At 37.8% G+C, this 26,983-nt stretch overlaps 1 protein-coding gene across 4 annotated transcripts in view; it reads right to left on the bottom strand.

Annotated features, from left to right (window-relative positions):
- col16a1 (collagen, type XVI, alpha 1) overlaps positions 1-26,983 on the bottom strand; it is a 100,830-nt gene that overhangs the window by 23,927 nt on the left and 49,920 nt on the right. For 2 of the 4 annotated variants that reach the window (XM_017481776.3, XM_017481778.3), the window contains 28 exons: positions 26,233-26,289; positions 25,786-25,821; positions 25,618-25,662; positions 25,459-25,497; positions 25,187-25,249; positions 24,533-24,577; positions 24,325-24,420; positions 23,092-23,127; positions 22,897-22,941; positions 22,551-22,586; positions 20,213-20,335; positions 18,994-19,029; positions 18,089-18,124; positions 17,866-17,973; positions 17,583-17,627; positions 16,316-16,351; positions 16,156-16,209; positions 14,717-14,761; positions 11,804-11,926; positions 9,956-9,991; positions 9,803-9,856; positions 9,644-9,712; positions 8,941-8,994; positions 7,653-7,679; positions 5,529-5,585; positions 3,660-3,707; positions 2,098-2,169; positions 968-1,021 (listed from right to left, as the gene is read on the bottom strand). In XM_017481776.3, the coding sequence (XP_017337265.1) occupies positions 968-1,021; positions 2,098-2,169; positions 3,660-3,707; positions 5,529-5,585; positions 7,653-7,679; positions 8,941-8,994; positions 9,644-9,712; positions 9,803-9,856; positions 9,956-9,991; positions 11,804-11,926; positions 14,717-14,761; positions 16,156-16,209; positions 16,316-16,351; positions 17,583-17,627; positions 17,866-17,973; positions 18,089-18,124; positions 18,994-19,029; positions 20,213-20,335; positions 22,551-22,586; positions 22,897-22,941; positions 23,092-23,127; positions 24,325-24,420; positions 24,533-24,577; positions 25,187-25,249; positions 25,459-25,497; positions 25,618-25,662; positions 25,786-25,821; positions 26,233-26,289 (1,575 nt within the window). Of the gene's footprint in view, positions 1-967; positions 1,022-2,097; positions 2,170-3,659; positions 3,708-5,528; positions 5,586-7,652; positions 7,680-8,940; positions 8,995-9,643; positions 9,713-9,802; positions 9,857-9,955; positions 9,992-11,803; positions 11,927-14,716; positions 14,762-16,155; positions 16,210-16,315; positions 16,352-17,582; positions 17,628-17,865; positions 17,974-18,088; positions 18,125-18,993; positions 19,030-20,212; positions 20,336-22,550; positions 22,587-22,896; positions 22,942-23,091; positions 23,128-24,324; positions 24,421-24,532; positions 24,578-25,186; positions 25,250-25,458; positions 25,498-25,617; positions 25,663-25,785; positions 25,822-26,232; positions 26,290-26,568; positions 26,605-26,983 lie in introns of all 4 variants that reach the window. The other 2 variants (XM_017481775.3, XM_017481777.3) reach the window with 2 other exon arrangements.

The raw sequence follows: 26,983 nt of genomic DNA, 5'->3' as shown, positions 1-26,983 counted from the left end.
ATAAATGAGATCTAATACCTCTTCACTGCACATCAGTTATCTGAATAGCCACCCTCCCTGCAACTCAACACAAAGCTACTACTTACCATCAAAAAAAATTTACAAAATGGAGTTAATGCTGAAAGGACAATGCCAGCATTGGTCTTCATAATGAACATGGCACAAATGAGACTGCTCAAGTTACGCTGAGCTAAAATGCTTGCAAGTGCTTACCAGTTTCTTTTCAAAACCATAAAAAAATACGGTGTGTTGTTATTGTCCTCAAGATACTGCACTAGTGAACTCCGTCTCTCCACATCATTAATCCCACTAATAGCTCGTATAAAGCCCAGCCTGCTCCAGTTCCAATGCAACCCTGTGTTTCAATTTTTAACACACCCACATTGACTTCCCCTTGCCACTTCATAATGGGGAAATCTACGTCTTCAGCTTAAGAAGTGTTTAAATACTTTATTACCGCGAATGTTTGAATTATTATCTCAAGAGACTGAGTCAACAAGAGTGTAGACTCTAGGAGTGGTACTTGCCCAGAAAGCATTGCAACTTGATGCAATTATCTTTAAGGGTGGATTAAGGTGTTTATAAATATAAAACTAATGAAATACTTAATCTTTAACAAAAATATAACAGTTGATTTGGTACCTGTTTAAATCTGGTTTTCTGTAAGCAAACACATCTATAATTGACTTGTAACTTTTCAAGACAACATAGTAGCAAACTAGCAACTGGTTCATATTTAAAGTAAATAGGATGACGTTCTCAACTAAAAAAAATTGCTCCACACTACGCCCTTTTGTTTTTGTGCTAATAGTCAATAAGAACTTCCAAACTGTGAGAGGAAGTGCATAAGGGTGTGATAAAACCAGAATGGAACCCAAGGCAGATGTCAACCAACCAGATTCTTGAGAATTTATGTGAACCAATCACAAAGTACTCCATTAGCTCCTCCCACTATTCAGTTACTCACTGCTTGGCCGGGCGGACCCGGTTTCCCTGGTAAGCCATCATTGCCAGGGAGACCCTGCAAAAAGGAACTGAGGTTGAATTTAGCCTTCAGCCAGGCTCTGGACACTTCCTTCTCCAGCGTGGTATGGAAAAAGTAGCCAAAAGATCCGGGACCTGGTTTGTGTTCCAACGTGTAGTCTACGTTTAGGTTTAGCTTGTATTTTGACTTGCTTTTAGTTTTAGATCTTCTCGTTCAGGCTTGGGAAATCAACACAACACCAGGTTAAAGACCAAGCTTTGCCCACAGTGAAGCCTCGCTGAGACACTATGTTTCCCAAAGTCCAATTAAGTTAATAAGCTGTTTTTAAAAGGAAGCCATAAAATGACACAAAAAAAATACTACCTTTGGTGAAATTCAAATTCAAACTTACAAGCAAATATTATTGTTATTGACCAGAGACTGTAAAGGGGCACCTCAACGAGAGAACCGTACTCCAGAACTTCACAGTGAGCTTGGCATGGTTTTTAAAAAAGAAAACAAAATTACCAACTAAAACATTACTTTTAATTTGATCAATATTACTTTAAAACATAATTTTTATTCAAACTATTAATTTCATATTAAAAATACAGTTACTTCATGTTTTACTTTCACATGTACTTTATATTTTAAAATATATTATAGGCAACATTCCCAGGCCCCCTTCCAAGTGTTAGTGCAACTTGAACATATAGGCAGGGCAGTTTAACACGACTTTAAGGATTAATTCAGCAGCGTTAACAAAAGCAGCTACATTAAAAGCTACATTACATAATAAGCTGTTTTAGACTGTTGAGTACTTAATTATACTTTAATTAAGTATTATTGCATTTATGTTTACATTTTTATTTGTTTAGTTTATATAACAGTGGTTTATATTGTACTACGTTAATTACAGAAATGGTATAGATAATGTGGAATATTTTTTTCAGCTTTAGCCACATCTTCCCATGCAGGCCACCTTTCCCATAAAAAAAAGCCACATACTAAGACAATGCAAGACACAGAGAGACATGGAGGACATAGAAGCTCAAAGAAACAAAGGTTTGAATCCCATACCAAAGACCAATGTTTTGCAAGGGAGATCCTAAACCAAACTGTTAAGCACTTACCTGTGGGCCTGGGAACCCTGTAAATCCTTGGGGCCCTGGAGGTCCTGGGGGGCCTGGAGGTCCTGGAGGCCCCTGATAAAGCACAGAAAGCACATCAGATGAGCAGGTGTATGATTTACACAAGATATTCAGAGATATTCTTATTTCATCAGTTGTTAGAATTCATACTCCTGATGTGGCAACCACTGGGCTGCCTTCTATTCATTCATTTATTTTCATTCAGCACTTCCTGATGGGAGTCACTCTGGAAGCAAGCCGAGACGGTCAGCCCAGATTTTTTTATCCCTGACCACAGATTTGAACTCCTCCTGGGGGATCACCAGATGTTCCCAGGCCAACTGTGAGATAGCCATCATCTCTCCAGCAGGTATTGGGTCTATCCTGGAGTCTCCTTCCAGTGAGACATGTCTGATACAGCTCTAATGGACCAGGGGGCATCCTTGCAAGGTGCCCAAACCACCTCAACTGACTCCTCTCAACTTGGAGGAACTGCTCAAACTATCAGGGAGAGTAATCCCAGCAACCCTGTGGAGGAACTTTATCTCTACCACCCATACTTGTGACCTTATTCTTTTGGTCACCACCCACAGCTCATGTCCATAGGTGAGGACAGAGATAGAGCTTTGTCTGCAACAGATATTCAACCCATAGTCCTGCCAGCCCCATCCCTAAACCTAAATTCCCCGCTGTCCCAAGCCCAAATATCCCAGTGTGTTCTTTTAACACTGTCCTATTCCCATATTTGTGATTGCTCCAATCTCCAGTTGACTTAAGTACCAGTTCTGGCCCATAATCCAGTATCATTACTGGTCTCAGGCTCTGTTCTGAACAATGGCCTCCTCCAGCCCAGACAGATGCAGTCCATGAGTCCTCCAATCTTAACCCCCAATCCTGTTCCAGTCTCTACTCAGTCCTTGGTCCTGTCCTTGTCTCAGGACCCACTCAAGAACCTGGCTTATTCTCTGGTTTGACTCCTCCTGCCCCCACAGACTCAGTCCCTGAGACCGCTACTCCTGGATGCAGGCCCACTGTATCCACTGTTCCAATCCCTAACACTACTGCCCCTCTGGCAGTCTCTATGGGGTCACCATACCAGACTGGAAGTGACGGCACCATATGTTCCCAAGTGTGCAGTACCATTTCATGTGCTCCAGATCCCCTACCTGTTCATTATGCTGTCTTGGTTACCTCAACACCTGCTTCATTTTTCACCCTTGTGTCTAAACTGGAGTAGTTGTTAAATCTGGATGGTGTTTGCAATTTTATTCTATTTGTTTGTGTTTAAAAAAAAAAAAAAAAAAAAAAAACTTTTCTTCAAATCAAGCAAATAAGTGGTGCACAACAAATATTAAGATATGTACATATTTGTCTCAGTGTAAATAATGTATTCTTGTATATGTATACATGCAGTATGTATGTATTTATCATGTGTTAGACTGTTTATCAAAGACAAAATTTTGCATTTGTTACTGAAAAAATAGCATTGCAAATAGTTAGCGCTGAGCTTCATCAGTGCATTTGTTAGCTGAAGACTGAAGAACTGAGGGGACAGACAGTCAGACCTGAGGACCAGGCTGAAACGGGACTGGGCCACCACCACCAGGGACACCCTGCAAAACAAAAGTAATGGAATTCCAAGTCACATGACATCAAGGTGACCTTGATCAATATCTTATTTGGACGTACAACTCAAGCACACACACGTGCCATTCGGGTGCACGTGAAAACATTTTATGCACTTTTTAAAAAAGATTGTATACAGTCAACTCCAAAATTATTGGCACCCTTCAGGAAAACAAACAAAAGTAAAAAACGAGTTACATATTATGCTTTGTATTATGGGGATACTGTATTATACCTTTATATGGGGAAAGTTGTATTTGAACACAAAATGTTTTCACAAGCTGTGCATTTTGAAATGATTGGCACCCCCAATCATTTCAAATAAATATTTGTTTTAGCCTCCCTTAATAAAAACAACACTGACTCACTTCCTGTATAACAAAGCTGGAGACACAAAATGGGATCTTAGTCCACTCCACCATGTGGAATATTTTAGGCATATTAATATTCTTAGATTTATGCATGCGGACTCCCCTCTTTAATTCAGACCACCGATATTCAATAGGTTTTATATCCAAAGCCTCAGATGGCGGTTGCAAAATGTAGATTTGTTCAGCTAACAGAGTGATTTTTCAGGGACACAAGTGGAAAACAACACCAACAATAACAACAGCCAGAACAATACAACATTTTTGTCGTAGAGGAACAATACCGTATTTACTTTATATTATACCACAGTGCTTTTGGATGCTTTACTCTGATTGGTCAGAAGGTATTGAAGAATTCTCTATAACAGCATCTCTGACAACAGTGCTGACTGCAAGGTTTATATAAGTGAGCTCATTGTAATAGGTTATCATTTCTAAAGTAACTAATTACATAGAAATTTACAATTACTAGTATTTACATAGTACTGCAGATGCGCCACATAAAAACAAACAAACAAAGAAACAAACACACATGTAATTCTTGATATGGTAAAAATAACTGTAAGAAGGAGTCCTTAGAGTTGACACTTTCTAACAGTCCATACAGGATTTAACAGATTTTTTTTGTGATTAGTGCCGCTTAAAAAAAAAAAAAAAATTACTGATGCAGCTTGCAGAGCTTTTTGTATTTTTTTTTTTTTTTGCGTAAAAATACTTGAATTGGCAAAATTGCAATTGCACAAAATTGTTTTGCACGGTTTTTCGCGGTTTATATTTGTGGGTGAATGAGACCTTTTAGCTGTACTCATGTTCGACGCACTTGAATCGAAGAGAGGTTTGGCTGAATGCGTGTTGTGATGGTGCTACATGATGAGTCCTGGCCAAAATCTGTGGAAAATCTGCAGTAATTTTGAAAAATTGCACGCTCCTCTGAATATTACTTATTTTTGCGTTAATTTCTGTAAAATCCATAAAATCCAAAAATCCTGGAGGGATTGGTCAGAGATAAAGCTGTAAAGCTGAAACAAATTCCTTGTGTGTGCAAGCGCACTTGGCCAATAAAGCTGTATCTGCTTCTAAACTGTTGTGGTATAAGAACAAATAAACCACCTTGTGATGTGCTGTTATTGGAAAATAATCCTTTTTGATATGATAACACATCACACCATCCTGTCCTTAAGTACTTTACTATAACAGCACTCTCAGTATATATATATATATATATATATATATATATATATATATATATATATATATATATATATATATATATATATATTTTTTGGGGGGGTGTCGATAATTCTGTAGTTGAGAGCAGCTATACTGATATAAAATGAAAAGAACGCCTGGGTCAGTGAGATAAAGCATTTGTACTGTAAGTTAACTAAGTTTAAATATTCACATAATCAGATGTATTAAAAATTATGTGACAGTACTCACAGGTCTTCCAGCTTGTTGAATCGTATTAGACGCACAGTTGCAGTCTCCTGGTTCTCCCTATGAAACACATAACACACAGTGCTGTCTTCCTGTGTACAGTGCCTTCCAGATGAGTGTGGTGTTACGAGATATGAGCAGAACCATTATACACAGCTATGATATACAGACAGCAACACAAAAGATTCTGTGGCAGGACTGGGTCATGGTACTCAATAGGTATGACACAGCATTCTATTACATTTACCAATTAATAGTTTTGCATAGTGATGCATCAATGCCATTTTTTTTCAGACTGCCTATGAGGAGGTGTACGTCTTTTTTTGGTAGTCATAACAAAATCCCAATACTGAATCTGATACTGAAATGAATAACCTACATAGTATTAAACAAGCATGGGCAACATGGTACATTTTATTTAGCTGTTTATGTTAGTTGCGGCATTGCACTGTCAGCAATCAACTCTGCGCTGAGTTGTATGTTTAAGATGTTATAGCGTTCAAACAGTACCGTGAATAGAGATACTGAATGCACAGCAGTATCAGAGAGCTTGCTCATTAAAATTGAGTGCATTAATTGCACCTTGCCTCATGAGAGAAGTGTACACCTTAGCGAAAGGAACCAAAGATGTCTCAGTGCTCGCTGTATTGAAGTGCACTCACGTGTGACAGTTTTTCTGAACAGGCTCACAAATCGCTGTGTGCGCACGTACTTGCAGGATTGCGATAGTAAAGCTTCAAAATACTGCCGATGCCGCTGTATTTTTTTTTTTTTAAACGGTAAGTAATGTTTTATGTGCAGCAGTTAATGCGATTTTCGTTAAAACGTAACATCTCACTGCTTTTGCAGAATACACAAAGATTAGTGACACTTCATTTAACCTAAATTCTTTACCTAAATCTTTCCTGTTTGCTAGTAAGCGAGTTAATGCTATGCTAACCGCTATGCATAAATACTATAATTAGCCGAAGCGAGTGCACGTTATGCTAACTCTGGGTGTAAATACTAAAATTAGCCATGTTTTATAGTAATCGAGCTAACTTTCCCAATTTTATGATTAATTTTTTTGGAGTTTGTTTCTAAATTCAGTTGTTTATTCCTAATGTTGTGATCATTCTTAGTACTCCAAGGACAATTTCTATTTGCATGATTTCACAGCTCTATGGAACAATAGATGAAATATGTGGCACATTGAATTTGTTCCTTGCCAACTGTATCACTGTATGATTGTTCATGAGTTTTTTTCAATAGCTAGTTATTCACTGTCATTCTTGGTGTTCAGAGGAAAATTCAGTTTGTCTGCTTTCATTTATATCTGTTTATTTCTATAAATTTGGTTCATTTTGGGGATTTGAATTACGAATTAACATAATATCGAGTGGTATCGTGATACTTCGGCTGATATAGTATCATACGATTTGTTCATGGTATCGTGACAACCCTACTTACTTGTCATCATATTAAATGATCAATCTCACTGATGCTGATCTGTATGCGTGCTCTAGTTACACGTCAAAAAATGTTTTAACAGGTTACTCATATTGTACTGAAGGTGCTGTAGTGCCTCCTCTTGAGCACAGTTAACGGTCCGCTTTGCTTTGATCACTAATTGTAAGAGACTTCGAGATCACTATCATAGTGTCGTCTGTTCGTTAGCTTGACAACGTACACTAGACTTATTACACATAGTATCAAGTGATGTCAGATGTTGGTATCGGAACATTTTTTTTACGATCAAATGAACAGAGTACCAGACCGATACCAGGATCAATATCGCTGCGTCCCTAGTTTTGCAATCATGTCTTAACCATGTTGACTGGGATATACTGGAGAACATTAAAGTGTAAAGCACTTTCATTTCATTTTCAGAACAGTTCACAGCTTCTCACAGCTGACATCTTATTAATAACCTCATTCCTGATCGTTGTGCTGCTTTTAATGTCTCTAGTCCTGTCTCTAGTGTAGATGCATCACTGGTCACATAATCAATTCCCTCTAGATGGTACGTACAACTCTTATGCACCCTCATACACAAACACAGATGAAGACAACACACACACACAAGCTGTTTTTTTGGTTTGGAGGACCTCCAAAACCCCTCCTCAGCCCACTGAGCCGGAGTCTTACCTTGTCACCCTTAGGTCCAATGGCTCCCTGAAAGACATCACACACACACACACACACACACACACACACACACACACACACACACACACACACACACACACCTCAGTTTTAGTCTGCTATTGTGTTTTAAGCTCCCGGGTCTGTGAGATAAGTGCAGATAAGGAACGAGAGGGGACAGCTGATGAGATGAAAGCAGACAGCGTGTTGATATGGATCCAGGCAGAGTTAGAGACAACCCCGCCTGTATCCCCATCCATTCCTGCATTGCCTGGTAATTAACATCTGACGCCGTGAAAGCAGACAGTGTCGCCTTTGTTTCTTTAATGAGAAGCGCTTTTCAAAGACAATAAATTTCCCACATCCTTTGTCCCTACAGCTGACAAGATCACATTTGGTGCCAAGTGCATGCAGTACAGTTTGATGAGCTGAATGAGTTACAGGAGGCTCTAATATTAAGAGCAGTTTTCATTTCATCAGTTATAAAAACCGTCCCTCCTAGTTGTTCACCTTTTTGGCATTCCACAGATCTTATTTAGACATTGTTTATGTTTCCTGCCATGACCCTTGTAATTCGTTTTACTTTCCTTCCCTTCCTTCCTTCCTTCATCTTGTTTAACGGAAAAGTCAGGATTGAGCTGCAGTATACAGTACAGCATAGTCACTTGACCATGGACTCTGAGTATACTTTGATTATAAATTTACAAATAATGGCTCTGTGTCCTGGCATCTCCCAAATGTTACAACTAATACAATGCGGAAAAATTAAGTAAAAAAAAAATAAATAAATAAAAAAATTCTCATATTGAAATTGCACGTTTTTGTGATGTCAAGACAGAAAACAAGATAAATAAAAATAAAAGACATTTCCCCCATTTTTAATGTGACCTTGAAACCGACAAAATTCAAAAGAAAAACAATTTATAATTATTAGAAAAGATTATCCAAAAAATTAAAAATAAAAATATACAAAACATATTCCACTGAACATAACATTATTTATCTTGATTTCTGAGAAGATTTATCCTTATTTCTGTACTATTACCTGCACTTTCATTAATCACCAGCTCTTGGTTTTCAACAGGCCACAATTAGCACTGTGTGTCATTGGCATACTTACGCATACGTTTGCAATACAATTGAAAAATCTATAACTGCAGTAATTTAGTGGAAGTACTGGATCTGAGATTGTAACAAGGTTTGTTTTAATGATCTAAAACTCATAGCAGAAGTGCTTTGAAGAAAAACAGGAGAAAATAGAGTGCAACAGAGGAGTAAACATTTTACTCACTGGTCTCCCATCTGCTCCTGGGATTCCTTGAGGGCCGTTTAAACCATCTCTACCCTAAGACACAACAAATAAATCACATACAGTACTACCACTATTGAGACACATTAATTTTTAATATATATATATATATTTTACAAATTTAACCACAAAAGCCTGACTGTAATTCAGGAATGTGCCAATATTACATTTTTATATAATGTAAGCCTCAGTTTGCAATAATATTTTGATAAATGCAATAAAACATTATCAATCTCAAAAATATCATTTTTAAAATTTTTTTTTTTTTTTTTACAGAGCTTTCATATTATCATAACTTTGAGCATTCTTCTAGATTTTTGTTAAACCCTAAAAAAGTAGGAAGTAGAAATAAATAGGTGTTGCATTAAAAACAGCCAGATTTTAATGTAACTCTCATGTTCATTTTACTTGCCAAAAAAGGATTTTTAGCAAATTTAAGGAAGCTCAAATGACATCTGTCTTATAAGCTGCCTTCAGATTGGAACTGCCAGATTGGGAGTGCAAAATTGCAGCTCAAAATATTGTATAATTAGGCATCTGCCTTTGATTTGAGACACAAGGTGCATTAACAATATTGCACAATAACAATACAATAACAATCATGAGTATCGCACTGTAACATATCTGCTGTCAACTGAATCCAACAGGCAAATTTCCTCTCTTTGTGTTTAACTTATGTTCTTACCGGGGGTCCTGTTATACTGACGCCAATCGGCCCCTGAGGACCTGCAGGCCCCGTTTCCCCTTTCGGACCCTGTAGAGGTCACAACATTAGTCAGGAAAGTGTGCATCCTTAGGGCTTAGATGTCTACAAAAAGACAAACTCATTCTACGAGTCTCTTACCTTTTGTCCAACTGGTCCTATACTCCCAGGAAATCCTTGAGGTCCTACTGGACCCTACAGTGTAATTATACATGTCATGGAGTAAAGTATAGAGGGAATGGTTTTAAGCTGTCAATCACTTGCTAACGCTCAAGACTTGTTTAATGCACTTACAGCAGGTCCAGGAATACCTCTTGGCCCTTGTTCACCCTAAATAGAAAATAAAAAGAGTGAAGGTGTGGATTAGTGGAAAAAAGATTAACGCCTAGCTCAGAACAGCACAAGATGATATATGTGGACAAAAAAGCATATTTTTTTATAAGCTGACAAACCAATAACACTATGATGTAGGTGCGCATGCAGTTTTCATATTTAATCCAATATCTTAAGTGGAATAGCTTCTGAAATCAGTCATGTGTGCGTCCAAAAAGCATTAGCAAACACTATAAACACTAATAAGATTAGCTTTTTATATTACCTTGTGGGATGTGTTGGCTATGTGTATTAGAATGCTGGCTTTATAGATATATATTTTTTTTTTTTAAAAATCTCAAAATTATAAAACATTTAAATTCCTGGTGATTTTATTTAGCAATTTTAAATCTCATTTTCATAGATATGCTACACACTCATACCCAATAGCTTACAAATTATGCTTACATCTAAATGTGGCCTCACACTGTTCCTTTAAATCCCACATACAGTGCAGTGAAAGTGTTTGCCCCATCCTGATTTCCTCTGTTTTTGTGTACATCTCGCATACCAAATAAAAAGTTTTAGATCTTCAAACAAAATACAACAGAAAACAAAGACAACCTGAGTAAACACATAACACAGTTTATTTATTGAACAAAAAATGTTATCCAACACCTATCACCAATGTGAAAAACTAACTGCCCCCTTAAACTTAAAATCTGGTTGTGGCACCTTTAGCAGCAGTAACTGAAACCAAATGCTTCTGATAACTGGAGGTCAGACTTTCACTTATTTCTCGGACTAGGACTTACTCCTATGCTTTGGATCAGTGTCCTGCTGCATAATCCAGTTGCACTTGAGTTTCAATTGACACACTGAAGACAAGAGATTCTCCTTTAGGATTTTCTAGTAGAGAGCTGAATTCATGTTTCCCTCAATTACTGCAAGTTACCCAGGCCCTGAAGCAGCAAAGCATCCTCACACCATCCCACTACCACCACCATGCTTGACTGTAGGTATAATGTTCTTTTCATGTTTTGTGGAATTCTGTGTTTGGTTTACGTTAGATGTAATGGGACATCTGTCTTCCAAACAATTCCACTTTCGACTCATCAATCCACAGAACATTCTCCCAAAAGGTTTGAGGATCATCAAGGTGTGTTCAGATGAGCCTTATTGTTCTCCTTGGGCTCGCCAAACTTCCATGGATGCCTTTTTTGCCCAGTGTCTTTCTGATAGTGGAGTCTGACAGTGACCTTTATTGATGCAAGAGAGGCCTACAGGTCCTTTGATGCTGCCCTTTTGGAAGTTTGGAAAGTCAGCCACTTATGGGAAGGTTCACAACTGTGCAGAGTTTTTCCATTTGGCGATGATGTGACCTTTGAAATAGCTTTGTAACCCTTCCCAGAATTATGTATTTCAATCACCTTCTTCCTCATCAATTCTTTCAACTTAGGCATTTCTTTCAACTTCATGCTGTTGAAAAAGTTCTATTTACGTGTTGATTTGATTGAACAGGGTTTACAGTAATCAGGCCTGGTTGCATCTAGTCCAGCTGAACCCCATTATGAATGCAGTCATAGATTTGGGGAATTAATAACTATGGGGGCAAATAAATTTTCACACCAGCCTAGCTGGTATTGGATAACTTTTTTGCTTCAATAAATAACATAATCATTTAAAAACTGTATTTTGTGTTTACTTAGATTTTATCTTAGATTTTGTTTTAATTTCTGAAACAATTTAGTACTAGCAATACACAAAAACAGAAGTAACAGCACTGTATATTGTGCAAAGCTGCAAAGGCGGCTGCATAGAGAAACTCACTTTCTTCCCGGCTTTCCCCATGCCAGGTTCACCTGCCTCTCCTTTCTCTCCCTTGGGTCCAGGTAAGCCCACAACATCATCCAAATCCACAGGAAGTGTTGGACAGCTGTCACAGGCATCACCCTGGCAACAGAGGCAAAAAGACAAGAGGACCCGAGGGCTTGGTGTTTAGCATAAGCAGCTTTGACGCCACTTCAGAGGCGCTGGCGCCTGCCACTTATGTGTAAATGGGATATGTAAATGGGATGTAAGTCATTTAGTTTCATTGCTGTCACACTTTTTTATTACTTTTATTTATTGTCCCAAGCGAATTTGTTGCAGTCGTCTCTGTTTACACTTCTGAAAGCATTATCTGTCAGCATTTTCTGTTCAGCACAGAGTATATTTTAATATTTCATGAGTGTTTTACTTTTCATGTCACGTTCAGTCTTTTTACAAGTTAGGCTGTGTGAATAAGCAGCACGCGCCATGCATATTGCATGCTTTCCTGCTGTTTTCTCATGCACTGATCTGCTTTATCTGAAGTAACAAAGTAATTAAGTCTTTTAAAAGCTACAAGTGACCATTACATTTATAAATTTTTTAATCAGAAGAGTCAACAAGTGAAACTTTTTTTTTTAGTCTCAAGTATCATGTTAAGTCACAGGGTAACAAATGGCCAAAGTGAAAAGGGCTAGCTCATAAATAAATTTGATCTTAAGTCAGGGTGTAAAATCTACTTAAAAAAAAAAAAGATCCATGACTGAGAGGCAGGTAAACAATCTTTGTCTGTTTTTTTTTCCCACCAGTGTAATAGATTTACTTCAAAGTTAGACATATTTTAACTGTACACAAACAAAATTAAAAAAGGCTGTACTTCTTTTGCTGCTTTTTGTTAGTGTACCAAACACCTGGGATATTACACCTCCATGCCAGCAGAGGTCTCCCTCCCCTGAATACTAAACACTCTTCTTCCACACTCACAACTTCATGTTATCTTCCTGGTTAGGCACATACAAGCACATGGGTCAAAATGGCTGCGTCCAAATATCCCTACTACCCTACTATATAGTAGGCAAAAAGCAGTACATCATAGGAGTAGTATGTTAAAATTCTCAGTGTTCTTAAAACAGTAGGCGAGAAATACCCGGATGACCTACTGCATCCTCCGAGATTCTGCGTTATGGAAGCAATGGACACTGCGCTATCCCATAAGGCAACGGGATTGGCCTGGAAGAGCTGTCAGAATCAAAAATGGCGGAAGGCATCGTGTCGGCTCTTTTTAAGTTGTAGGTCACATGACAATGCCAACATGGATGTAGTACGTCCGAAATGTATTCATGCTACATGGATATACTGATCAATACGTACCATATCAACGGGCGAGCAGTAGGTACTGTCACGGTACGTAATTTCGGACGCAGCCAAACATTCTTTGTGAAGTCTTGCCACTGACTTTTAAGTTTATATAAGTTCTGAGCTTTGCTATCTGAGCTCCGACTGATATTTCTTGTACTCATGACCTTATTTTCTGTGATCTGTGGATCAAAATGTTGTTTGGGATGAAGGTTTGTGGTTTAACCCTTGTCTGGTTTTGAATCACTGTTAATTAACCTCATACACATGGATCTTTAACACTCATCCAAGTCCTGTCAGTTACATTTAGTAGTTCATAATCTCAAATAAAGTGGCCAATTGCATACAAACTAAGCTGCGATTGATCTTCAGTTCCACCGGTGCAGCTGGCTACAGGTCTTGTCTGCCACCATGATGCCTTGATGTATTTTCAGTCAAAAATATTTGACCATATTGTTGACTCGATGATATTTCTGCTACATTCAGTGTAACCGGCATTCTTTAGACATAACATTATTATTGGATGCTATTATACCAATGTCAGTTATACGCCACATATCACTACATGATTCCAGATGCAATTGTCAGCTGTTAGTAGTCAACAGCTTCTGATGTTCAAAATTAAAAACATCCATCCCTGTATTCTTCCCTGTTCATTGGATCAACCAAAGCAGCAACCGGTGATATTATGTGATAATATATTAATAAGCTTAGTTATGGCAATAGTGGCTTATCATTCCAACTTTGGTGTTACATGTTGTTTAGACGTTTTGTAATTTTCCATTTTGAAATGTTTAAACCCCAAAGCTGTAAGAAACCATCATCACTATAAGAGAAAAATATCATTTTGAAGTGTGCACTCATTTAAAATGCTCAACCCTGCCTCCACTCCACACTATTACCAGTTTCGTTCAGATCACGCACTAACCCTTTTCATTTAAATCTATTTATTATCAAAAAATAATCATTCTAATCCACTTTTTAGCTATGTCATTTTTCATTGCCTTTATAATAGATACCACATAACTCTGGTGTATACAGTATATAGGATCCAGAATGCTATATCCACTATATCTATATCTGTACAGCTTGCATAATATGTCCTTTTGAATTAAAAAAAATCTAAAATCTTATTCCTGTTCCCATCATATTTTCACTTATGCACATGAAACCCCAGAGCTTTCAGACTACATCCTGACTCGCAAGACTTCATTTGAATTCAGCTTTGCCTGCAAGTTATGTTCAGACACATACTGATAGCAATGCACCATGACTTTAATCATTGGAAAGATGCGCTACAGTGCTGACAGATGGATCAAGAGTGTTTATTAGAGGAGAATTCCCAGAGTATTCAGCCACACGCCTGAAATTCTTTTTGGAACTCATTTGAGTCAAGAAGGATGTAAAAACTCTCCTAGCACCTTAAATATTATCTTGCCTCCTTTCACTTCATATGGGGAATTTGAACACACACCACATGAGTCTCCCTAAGACACACATTGAAGATATCACATTTAATCACAAACGAATATTTCACTTACAAAACACACACACACACACCAAAAAATACAAGCTCACCTTTTCACCTTTGATCCCTGGTGATCCAAACTGGCCAGCATCTCCCTACACAAAATACAATCAGATACAGCTGGTATATGACCATAATCAGGGTTACATTATATAACACATTATACTTAACACTTGGTAGAACTTTGCAGTGTGAAACTTTGCAGTGATTAGAAAGCAGAACCTAAAGAAAGGTCAGCAAGTGATAACTGCTCACACTTCTACCCGTATATATGGCAGAGCCTAGAGTAAAGGTGAAATTTGACAAGTGGAGCTATGTCACTGCTGAAAAGTTCATATTAATATAAATCCAATAATATACGTGGTTGCCTGGGAAAACCCATCATATGTTGCTGAGACTGAGCCATGAATTTTCCTGTCTACACACACACACACACACACACATACACACACACATATATACATACATATACACATATACATATACATATATATATATATATATATATATATATATATATATATATATATATATACATATATATATTTATATATATATTAACTATACCAACATGAAAATGTTTTTATTTACAATATATTCTTACCTTGGCTGGATGATCTGCAAAGATCATGTTAGGCAGATAAGGAGCCAGTTTAATAAATGTGGCTACAAAAATGGCTGTGAACTATGAATAAGGCCATGTATAAAGCTGGATATAGTTTTACAGGGTTATATTTATTATTTTTTAAATATTTTATTTATTATAGATTAAATCAAATACAAATAAAATACGATTATATTACACAAAAAACACTGCTGAATTTTCAAAACTGACTGGCTTATATAACATAAGTCATTATAACCTTAGAAACCTGTGTTTGGGATGATATCAAGTGTTAAATCTTTAATTTAAAAAAATGTTAATGTTGAAAAATTGCTGTGGTACGAGAGGAAGCAAAACTTCAGGATGTGATGTTATGGGAAAATAATCAACTTTGAGCTGGTAATAGTAATTCATATTGATTGCTGCCTCGCCACTTGACTTGACTTGATTATTTTCCTACAACAGGACACACTTATGATTTTTTTCCTTACATACCATATAGTAGTTGGTTTTCAACAATCCGTGTGTTGGTGTCTTTTGGAAGAATTGGAAGGGGAAATGCAATTTTATCCCTTTTCTCTTTTTAAGGATAAGCAGACTTTACTGGGGATTGAGATAACTGAGATAGATGTATGTGCAACAGAGAAATAGTAATTCAGTTCAGGGGAACCTGTAGTTTTTAATACTATATCGTAGTAAATGTCAAAATTTCACCAGGTAAAGGGTTTTCCCAGGCCACCACACATATCCTCATTTACAGTCTGTGCAACCAGGCGCATTAATTTACTGATCCGCTGTGAAGTCAGGAGCCCAAGGTTGCATTTCTCCTCCAAATTTCACTCCGCAATGCAGCAAAATGTCCTATATTCCACAGCAATTCATCACCTTTTCTCCTTTATGTCCATCCTTGCCACTTAGACCTCTTGGACCAGGCTTGCCCTGAAAAAGATTTTCCATTAATCATCTCAACAATGTTTTAACAACGTTTCAAATATTTTGGCCATTTATTTCAACCCAAATATCAATATGAATAAGGCAGACTTACAGTTTTCCCATCACTGCCTTTGTCTCCTGCCTCGCCCTGAAACCAAATAAAAGAAGACCAGTATCAGACATCACAGACAGCCATGTCAGTCAGCAATCACTTCATCTAGGTACAACTTTCCAAATGATATCATTAATATGATAATACTTTCCTAAACGTGATATTATTCAGAAGTGGCTGAATAATGTTAAACATGATGTTAATACTGATTGGCTGTAATGTCTACACCGGGTTTAGTGGCAATATAAATTAAAGATGGGAGTATCTATTCAGTTTATGTTCAGAATAAATTGTATCCACTGATCTAGTAGCATTACCATAGTCCGGGTGTTATGTCTCATGTGAGTTTGAGGTGAACATCACGTACGCGAACAGTCTGGTTTGTTGGGTCACACTTCAGTTAAGCCAATACTTATTGACTCAGTTTGTATACAAGTAAACACTTGAGTGTAAACACTTTTCCCACGGGAATATTTAGCAGCATGGGATACTGAATTAGTAATAAAACCTGTGCTTTAAAAACTTTAGCGAAACTTTCCAAATATCATGATCACATTTCAAATGTTAAATTGAACAAACACTGCTGTAAGCTTTTCAGGGAATGTGGAGTTTGTAAAAAGCAGTGAGGCATCGATTACATTTACATTTAAATTACATTACATTGATATCTGAGAATGAGTAAATGTTTTTTTGGTAATAATCGCTACTAAAATGAGTATTAATAGCATTAACTATTAATTGTCTCATTGGTCCTCATTGTCAACCATTGACAATGGCTAATCGTCAAGTACAGTATACTTTTCTGCAGATATTTTCTCACCTATCTAGCGTTTAGCACAGCATAAATTGCTGCCATGTTCTGCTAGCAGTGATCTCCTCATGCTGAGTTTTATGTTTAAGATGTTTGATCAGATATTGTAGGAAGACGCTGTAGTTCCTCAGGATATTTAGTCAGAGCACAATTTGCAGTCTGCTTTGCTTTGATTGCCTTTAATAAATCATACAATATGTCCGGTTCGCTGTCATTGTGTTTACATTGCATTGTGTGGTATCAGATCTCAGTATCAGAGTTTTTCTTATGATTAAGAGTAAATGAGCACGGTATCATGATATGATACCGGTATAGGCATCGGTGCATGCATCGTAAAAACTGTTCTATAAACCCTTTAGATCACATTCTGCTTTACTTGCACGTGGCTCTGTATGGAACATAAAAAGTGTATTAGAAGTGCATGATTAATATGTAAGTGTGCTCAGCAAGGCAGACCTTTCCCCCTTTGAGTCCAGGCAGGCCAATTTGACCCTGTACTCCCTGAGAAAGAAAAACAAGAGGACAAAAGGATAATTACAAAACAAAACAAAACAAATATAATGAAAGTAATGAAGAAAGGATGGAAAAACAGAATATTGGAAATACACTGCACAGTAACATACACATGTAAATAAATTATGTAGTGCATGAGACCTAATACTGTATGATTGACTTTCTATATATCTACACCAAATTCTTCCTAAAATAAACAGCTCCACTCAGGAATAACATAACTCACCTGTTCTCCCTTCTGTCCAATTCCTGGCTCCCCTTCCCCCCCCTTCATCTGAAGATTCTGAGCGCTGAAAATACCACCATTCGTGGGGCACATAGCACACGACTCGCCCTGACAAGGACAGAACAAGACATATGGGTTTGGGAACCTAGCCTGAGTATCTGTGCCTGAACAACAGAGAGATGCTTCATCTTTACACTGTAATTCTGCAAAAGTCCAAACTCACCTTCTCCCCTTTGGCCCCTTCTATGCCTCTCTCTCCCTGTGAAACAAACGGTGATGAAACATTCAGTTCTCTGTGAACACTTCACAGCTGAAAGTAGGAAGAATAAGGATGGAGGACACAATGGACATGCACGGCTTGTCAAAACACACTTTCTGCAGTATCAGGTAAGCACTGGTTTTTGATAAATGATTTAATAACAGTAGTTCTTGGAGGTGAACTTAAGACTTTTAGACCCTGCTGTATAGGTGTGCTTGCTTGATGCTTTTGGGATAACAATATGTCTAAGTCAAAGCAAATTTATAGTTCAACTTCATTAATGCATGACAAACAGACACAAGCAGATTATTGGTATCCCCCCCATCTAGGTTTACCAACCAGAAAAAGGAAAAATTAAACTCCTTATTAAAGACATATACACTCACCATTCACTTAATTAGGAACACCTGTACACCTGCACATTCATGTAGTTATCTAATCAGCCAATCATGCGGCAGCAGTATAATACAAAAGATCATGCAGATACAGGTCAACAGCTTCAGTTAAATGTTCACGTCAAACATCAGAATAAAGAAAAAGTGTGATCTCTGTGACTTTAACAGAGGAAAATCAGAGGAAAATGGCCAGATTGGTTCGCGCTGCCACAAAGGATATAGAAACTCAAATAAGAGTTTGTTTATTATTATATCCACTTATTTATAACTCTCGTTTTTTGGCCTCTGATACATTTGCCATAAAAATTAGCTCCTTCCCTATTGGACCTGTGATTAGCCCCCCCTATTCAGAACCATTCACAAGGTATAGCTTCCACAGATGGGAGTGAGTTTGTTTGGACGTTTTCATTACTGATATAACAGTTACAAACCTTTCCTTTAATTGGTGACATTAAAACTTGGATCAGTACAAACCTTTTCTCCTGCTTTTCCATCTTTCCCTGGAGAGCCCTAGAAGGAGAGAAAAAAAAAATTCAACTCAAACCAGTCTTGCTCTCCATGATGGCACTGCTCTCTCACTCACTAATACTGTATTACTTTATACATTTTACACCCATGATCTCTCTCTCTCTTACAGTCTTTCTCCCTCTCTACATTTATCTCTCACTTCTGCCCTTCTTTGCACTCATCTATCCTCCCCCTTTTCCCCAGGCCCAAATCTGACTATGAGGAATAGACTCTGACTTTATTGTAAATTGTTACGGAGAAGTGCACACCATTGTCTTATGGTGGGCCAAGAAGCCTCTTATTTGGCAAATTTTATCCTTCCCGCACAGTGGAACAGACAGTAAGACTAAATAGGTTAAAAAAAAAAAAAAAGATGGAAGAGACGAAAGCACATATTACGCTGCGAAGATTTAATCTCTGCCTCCTCGAGTGCGTTGAAAGGGGGAAAACCTGCTGCTGTTGACAATAGAATGGGGGTTTTGTTTAGAGAAAAATCACCAGGCCTCAACAGATGAGTTATAAAAACGCTCCCAGTGGCTATAATTATGTGAGATAGAATATGATTATATGGCTTGGTTGGTGGCGAGTGGAATAAGGGCATCGTTACTCATTGGATATAAACCCAGCAGGCTTGAAGCATCGTTCCATCGGTTCAGAAAGTAAAAGCAAAAAACAAAAAAAAACAAAAAAGAGGTGAGGATTGCCTCCCACAAGGTAACCTAACTAAAGAAATAGGGATGTGAAAGAGGAGCATGCTGAGGCAGAATAATATATTGACTTACTGCAGCACATGGAAAAGTCCTAGAATTCAGAGCAGGAGTGTATGCTCTTTTGAAACTTTAAAAAGATAATAAAAATAGCTACTGCTCATGGGACCTTAGGATTTCACATTAATTCACACATCTACACTTCAGTGTCATGTCAGTGTAACAGGTTTTGTCACACTGTAGGTGTGAACGATAGACAGAGATTTAAATTCTGTGCCATCATTCCATATGACTTAGAGAGACCTTCAGGATTAAAATAGCCACCTAGACGTCCTAGAACTTTCCAGATGATCTGTATGTATGAAAGCATGATATGAGGAACACATTTCTTTTTTGTTGAAATGAACAAAATATAAATGTTCATGAAAATAATGTACATAATGTAAATAAATGAATTTATTTAGTAGAAATGAACTCACAGGCAAACCCTGAACTCCATTGCCTGGTGCTCCTGGTTCTCCTTTGGGACCAGGCTTCCCCTGAATGATTGTGGTTTCACCCAAATCCTTTGGAAGCACTGGACAAACTTCACACGGGTCACCCTTAAATTGGCAACAAATTATCTTCAGAAAATATATAAATAATCAAAAAGGTCAATATGACTGTCATAAAGTGGCAGTCGTTTATCATAAAGGTTTATATGACTGTCCAGGGTTTCCAACATATTACGCATACTTACTGTAAGCTACCCATATAAGTGAACTGATGACTGCCCAAGTTTAATTTCTTGACATATTCTTTTTTAATTGGTTCTGATAAAACAATGAGCCATGTTTTCAATTTAGTAGTGACATGACTGAATGAAGCTCGGGGTCAGGGAGAGGGGAATCAAATAAAGGAGAGGGAGAAAGAGAACACTGCAGCTCTGCAGAAACTAGAAGCAAAGCCAGATGTTGCTTGCATGTGTTGAGTACACAGGGTGGAGCATTCATTTCTACTGCAACTGCTGTGTGAACTTTCATGAAGTTTGGATTTTAATGGGAGCCAGAGCACTCTGTTGCTGCTGTAGCTCTACAGCTCCCCCATTACCTCTCTCAGTAGAATAAACCACTTTAATGTAGTCGCACAACACATTTTCGAGTCGCAGAATGCAACCAATATATATAGGTAATTCAGATCAATGTTTCACAATGCAAGTGATATGGGATGAAATGGCACTCTGGACACTTTTCAAGCTGCCTCAGACTTTTTATAAGTGAATTTGAGAAGTTAAGAGCCGTGCAGCTCACGTTCCTGTTTGTCGGGAGCTGAAAACATGGATATTAAAAGCTATTTTTACTCTTGCATAAGAGCCATGGCTTCTAATAGTAAAACATTTTGAATTGTCACCTAGACTATGTCATGGTTGGGAGGCCAAAATGATTTCAGCTTTCACCCAGATGCTACGACGCAGCTCCGTCTCTTGCACACGCCCTTAGCCAGGGCGACTTACATTTATCTCACTTATACAACTCAGCAGTTGAGTGTTAAGGGTCTTGCTCAAGGACCCAGCAGTGGAAGATTGGCAGGGCTGGTATTTTAACTCATGGCCTTTCAATCAGTAGTCCAAAGTCTTGGACTAGAGTAATGTTAATAAAATACTTGTTTAATTAAGACAAATCATTGACTGAAGTTCTCTGGATCAGTCATATGGTCAGGAACTGTATATAACACTGTTGGTTTAATGAATCTCAATGACACTGGAACACAGAGCTTTATCACAATAAAAGCACAATAAATGTCTTGATGAAGTAAATGTGCCAGTAGTAAACACAATAATTACTATGTAAATATTATTTAATAAATATTAAGTTATAATTTGTGAATTTTTCCTCCTGGTTAACTCTAGGAGTCAGTCAGATACTATGTTTACATGCACATCGATATTCTGATAATCGGAATTTGGCAACATTCTAATTAGTATAAAGTCATGTAAAGCCCGCCATCCGATTGCCCGATTCAGATTATAACAATATTCTGATTCCCCAAATTCTGATTCCCAGCCATGTCTGTTTTAATCGGAAATTTGTTGCATGTAAACACCTTATTCAGAAAATGAACTGAAAGGAGATATATGTGCATACTCAGCCTGCAAGGAATTGTGGGTTATAACAGATAATCGATGCTTAGCTGTAAGCTGGGTATTTAGGAATGACAGCTCAGGCATACTTACAACAACCACGTATACAGGAATATTCTGATGCCTGTACACATATAAACATTGTATTCAGAATATGGCTGCAAACTGAATATAGACCTTAAAAGGAATTTGATGTGCATGTAAATGTAGTCAGTGAGACACCTGGACTGAGAGATGTGAGAGAAAACTGAGAATGCAGAGCTGAGTCTAGGTTTTTGTTATTTGTAATATCTACTCAATCAACTCATACTCAAAATATCTGTAAAGATATGTATGAAAGAGTCTACTAAAATATTTTTTTTCAGATCTGTTAGAAAACACTGCTGTATCATTTATACAAACACAAAACAAAATCTAATAAACAAAAAAGAAACAAAAAATATATAAAAATAACAAAAGCAAACAAAAAATAAAATAGAATAAAACAAAACAAAAACTAATTTTTAAAATAATTTTTTAAATAGTACAGCAAATTAGAACAACAAACAGAAAACAAAACAGTAAGATTGTTTGAATCTAACAGTGTAACATAGTTTAATAGTTTTAAATTCCATTATTATTATTATTATTATTATTATTATTATTATTATTATTATTATTATTATTATGTAAGTCTACATGGTTTTGTGTTGGCTCACCTTTTCACCTTTGGGGCCACCTGGACCTCTTGGACCCTGTAAGCACCCAAAGCACATCACCAGAATAAAAAGTAGGTGTTCATCAACTTTTCCACTTAAATTGACTTATATACTTATACTTATTTATAAATAAATAAATAAATAAATAAATAAATAAATAAATAAATATCGATAGATAGATAGATAGATAGATAGATAGATAGATAGATAGATAGATAGATAGATAATGGCAACAGTGGAAGTGGCATTGATTATGGTGTTGCACAGACAGAGAACATTCTGAGTAGTAAAGTAAAGAGTTCTTTAGGTGAAAAACTTCTTTACATGAAAGGATCATCACACTTACAGGATCACCTGTCATCCCATCCTTCCCAGGTATCCCATCATCCCCCTGGAACAGTGAAATACAGATATTACTTTGATCAGACACAGTTCTTTGAAACGTCTCATGATGTAGTCATGAGGAAAGTCTGCTGAAGAGACACAATTGTACTTCAGTCTAAAAATTCCTACAATCATCAGTCAAATTTCTTTCACTTACATTCTCTCCCTTTGATCCAGGTATTCCTGGGCTCCCCTGAGTAAAAATACAGAAGAGGATGACAAACGGTTGATCAGCCAGAATTACAGTACCTAATTCTTTATAATAAAAATAAATCATTATGCACAGGGGTTCAGAAGTCTTTTATTTTAAATCAGCCATTGAAAGTGAATGCAGTGTATTGCAAGATTGATTCTAATTCTGATGAAAGCACACGCAATGATAAAGCATAATGAAACTGAGTCAATATCAGAAAATGTAATAATAGAGGTCTCAAAAACAGGTAAACTCCTGCAGGAAATGCCTTGTTGATGCATTGCTTCAAGCAGACAGGAAAGGCTCCAATAACTCAAATAACTAGAGATGCACCAATACTAAATTTCATAGCTGATACCAATAACCGATTATTCTGAGTGATAACAGCCGATATAGATGCCGATACCGATAGTTCTGCTTTTTATGCCTTCTTATAAATTAATAGTAAATAACTTAAAAGAATTCTGAAAGAAAGGCAAATGAAAACTTTATTCTCTAAATTTCAAAAAGTTGTTTCACAGTAACTGGTCTGAAACAGAAAACATCTCAGAATCCACAACACATCAAACCTTGAGGCTGATGGGCTACAATAGTGGAAGCCCACAACAGGTTCCAATCTAAGGCTACAATGCGCATCGAAACTGAACATGTAAAGACAAAAGTTTAGTCGTTCGGTCTGAAGAATCTTGATTTATGCTGAAGCATGCAGATGGTAGGGTCAGAATTGAGCTTCAACAGCAAGAATATATGGACCCAACGTGCCTTGTGTCAACAGTTCAGGCTGGTGGTGGTGTTGTGATGGTGTGGATAAAGTTTTCTGGGCACACATTGGGCCCCAACTAAGCATCATTTTTTGGAGTATTGTTGCTGAACATATGCAACCCATCATGGAAACAATTTACGATAGAAACATGAGACTCTCTGCATGAATGTTCTGCTGACAAATCTGCAACAAGTGATGCAATCATGTCAACATGCACTAGGAATGCTTCCAGCATCTTGTGTTTCCATGCCACGTAGAATCAAGAGCAAATGGAGGGTTCTACCTAGTATTAGTATGATGTTCCTAATAAAGTGACCATATTCGTTTTTGAAAAATGATTAATATGTTATACAATGCACAAACTGATCAAGCCTGATGACACAGAGTCAATGTGGAGATATGTGTAATATGAGACCTCATGATTAAGTGCTTACAGGATTTCCTGGTGTGCCAAATCCAGGAGGTCCAGGAGGTCCTGGTAGGCCTGGTTCTCCTGCAAGCCCCTCTGGACCAACAGGACCTGTGTTTCCCTTTTAAATCAGTCAAAGCAGTTAAAGGTTTTATATGCTACAGTGTAAAACACAAAGCGTACATTCAATCTTTACATGTTGAAATCGATTGCAAAGGATCAGTCAGTTTTACCTTCTGCCCTTTAGGACCCACAACACAAATAGATCCACTGCGACCCTAGAACAAGACGGAGTGTTACACCACTTTACACACCGACAGCAATAACATACACTGCCAAAACATTGCAGAAGTTATCTATTCAATCTAGAACAATCAGGTCATCAGTGAAGGTTGGTTTAACCAGATAAACAATTTAGAATTAAAACGAATTAAAACTGTAAACACGCACTAAGCAGTGAATCTGTTAGCGTACTCGTTTCCTGAAGAAAAAAAAAAAAAAAAAAGATTAGGGTGTTTAAATCTTGGTTAATACGCTCCGACTCTCCATTTAAAAGAATCAATGAAGGAGAATTGATTTACGGGCCTTTGTTGGTCTAAGGTAATCTATGAGGCATTAAGGAGATTTAAGTTCTAAAGAGATCTTACAGAAGAGGGAACAGGCGGCAGCGAGCTGCTTAAAGGGAGCGTAATTCCTTATAACCCTTTAAAAAAGCTGTGTACTATGAACATATGGATTTGAAAGATCATGGAGAAGTTGCTTGTGTGCACACGCTTAAGCAGTAGTAAGGTACATGGAGGAGAGTTACACTGAATATTGACTTATTTTCAGTGAAAAAGGCAGGACATTAGAAATGAAGCTATATTTATGTAGATTCTCAAACATACATCTTTCCCTGGACTTCCAGTGAGACCCGGGGATCCGACCTCACCCTTCTCTCCTTTATCTCCCTGAAAGTGAAAGAGGAAAGAATGCATGTAAATTAAATAGTGATTTAGAGAGACGGAGAGTGAAAAGCTCTGGGCTTTTGTCTTTATACTAACTGATCATTTTAATAGCTCCCCTGAACTTTAAGTAAGTAGGAATTCAATAAGCCGTACTAACCACAAGACGTACACAAAGAAGAACAGTGCGAAACAATTAGTGCTTTATTTTTCACCTTAATTCCTAACGCCGCCTCCCAGTTTCCAGACAGACCCTGAAATATAAGGGAATAAGGAACGGTTGGATTGAAGAGTGGAAACAGGATCAAGATATATCCCTTGGCTTGATAGAACCTTTCAAACAATCCATTGATCTCACACCAGCACACACTCACCGGCTCTCCTCTCTCCCCTTTTTCCCCCTTCACTCCTTCTGGACACTGCAAAAAAAAACAAAAAACAAAAAAACAATAAAAACTCCCATCTGTCATGACGTCCTTTAATTATAAAACAATCAATACTCAAAATGAAATGAAAGCTGTAGAGAAAGGTGAGGAACCTACTCGACCGGGAACTCCAGCTCCGGTGCAGTCCAGACCCTGCAGATGGATTTAAAGGATCATTGCATAGTGATATAATATAATCCTCTTAAAAGGTATTCTAACAGTATTCTGACCAAGAGCAACACAAAGACAGTTTAATATCCTCTCATGATCATCTCATAGCCTCCCATTAAGGAGATGGGCTTTGCTATTAATGTATCAGTAGACAATGCCAAAAATAATGAAAGCTTGGAAAAGTCAGCCTATTCAAAAGAGACGCTTTGGCAAAAAAAAAGGAGCAGTCTCTAATGAGCCAGAGCTTAATGATGCCAAAACAAATGAAGCTCCCTGTGCACTCGCCGACTCGCTCGTCTAATCTCGGCAGGTCTGGGCCGTGAATGACAGCTGTGCTTTTTTGTGCGTTGCCAAATGCAAGTCAGTGATAATAAACAAATTGCTAATTCTTACCCGCGCTCCTTTTTCTCCTTTCAGGCCACGCTGACCCGCTTCCCCTTCCTGGACAAGCTGCAACACAGCAGAGAACCAGTTATAACAACAACTTGCAAAACACCCCGGTGTGGCCCGTGTATATACGGAGCGTGCTCACACAAGCCGAGTGGAAGTGCATCATGCAGCGTGACGCCGTTTTTCACATCTCGAGCTGCAAATCCATCTTACAAATGTTCTCTTAAAGCCACTATCTTGGTTGGGTGGAATATGAAGAAGTGGAACACTGTCAAAGCATATTCATGCATATGGTGCAATACATGCTCAATAAGTGGCAAACATTACTGTTGTACCCACATTTTGATCCTCAGTGATCAACACACAGCCTGCACACTAGGAGAGAACGTAAAAAGCCAAATCATTTCACTGAACACACGGTGACTCGGAATTTCACATGTTGGACTGAGGATGGCAGTAAAGCACAGTTTAAAAACGAAGGATGGAGCACAAAAAAAAGGCAGCATGTATAAAGAGGGGGTAAACAGCGAGGGAAGGGGTGGGGTGGATTGAGGGGGGGTGGACGGGGGTCCACTGGTGCGTCTCTTTAGCACGGCCTAGCTCTCTCACGGGAGATAAAGATCAGTAAGAACAGCAGGATCCCTACGGCAGTGCTGGCACATGCCAGCTGGAGCGCTACACGGGCAGGAGGGGGCACATGTGAACTAAAGCAAGTCATAAATAGCTGACACTTACAGCGGAAGGCCGTAATTAA

Source organism: Ictalurus punctatus, chromosome 12 (assembly GCF_001660625.3).
Source record: "Ictalurus punctatus breed USDA103 chromosome 12, Coco_2.0, whole genome shotgun sequence".
Lineage (NCBI taxonomy): Eukaryota > Metazoa > Chordata > Actinopteri > Siluriformes > Ictaluridae > Ictalurus > Ictalurus punctatus.
This window is presented reverse-complemented; position numbering and strand designations above follow the sequence as displayed.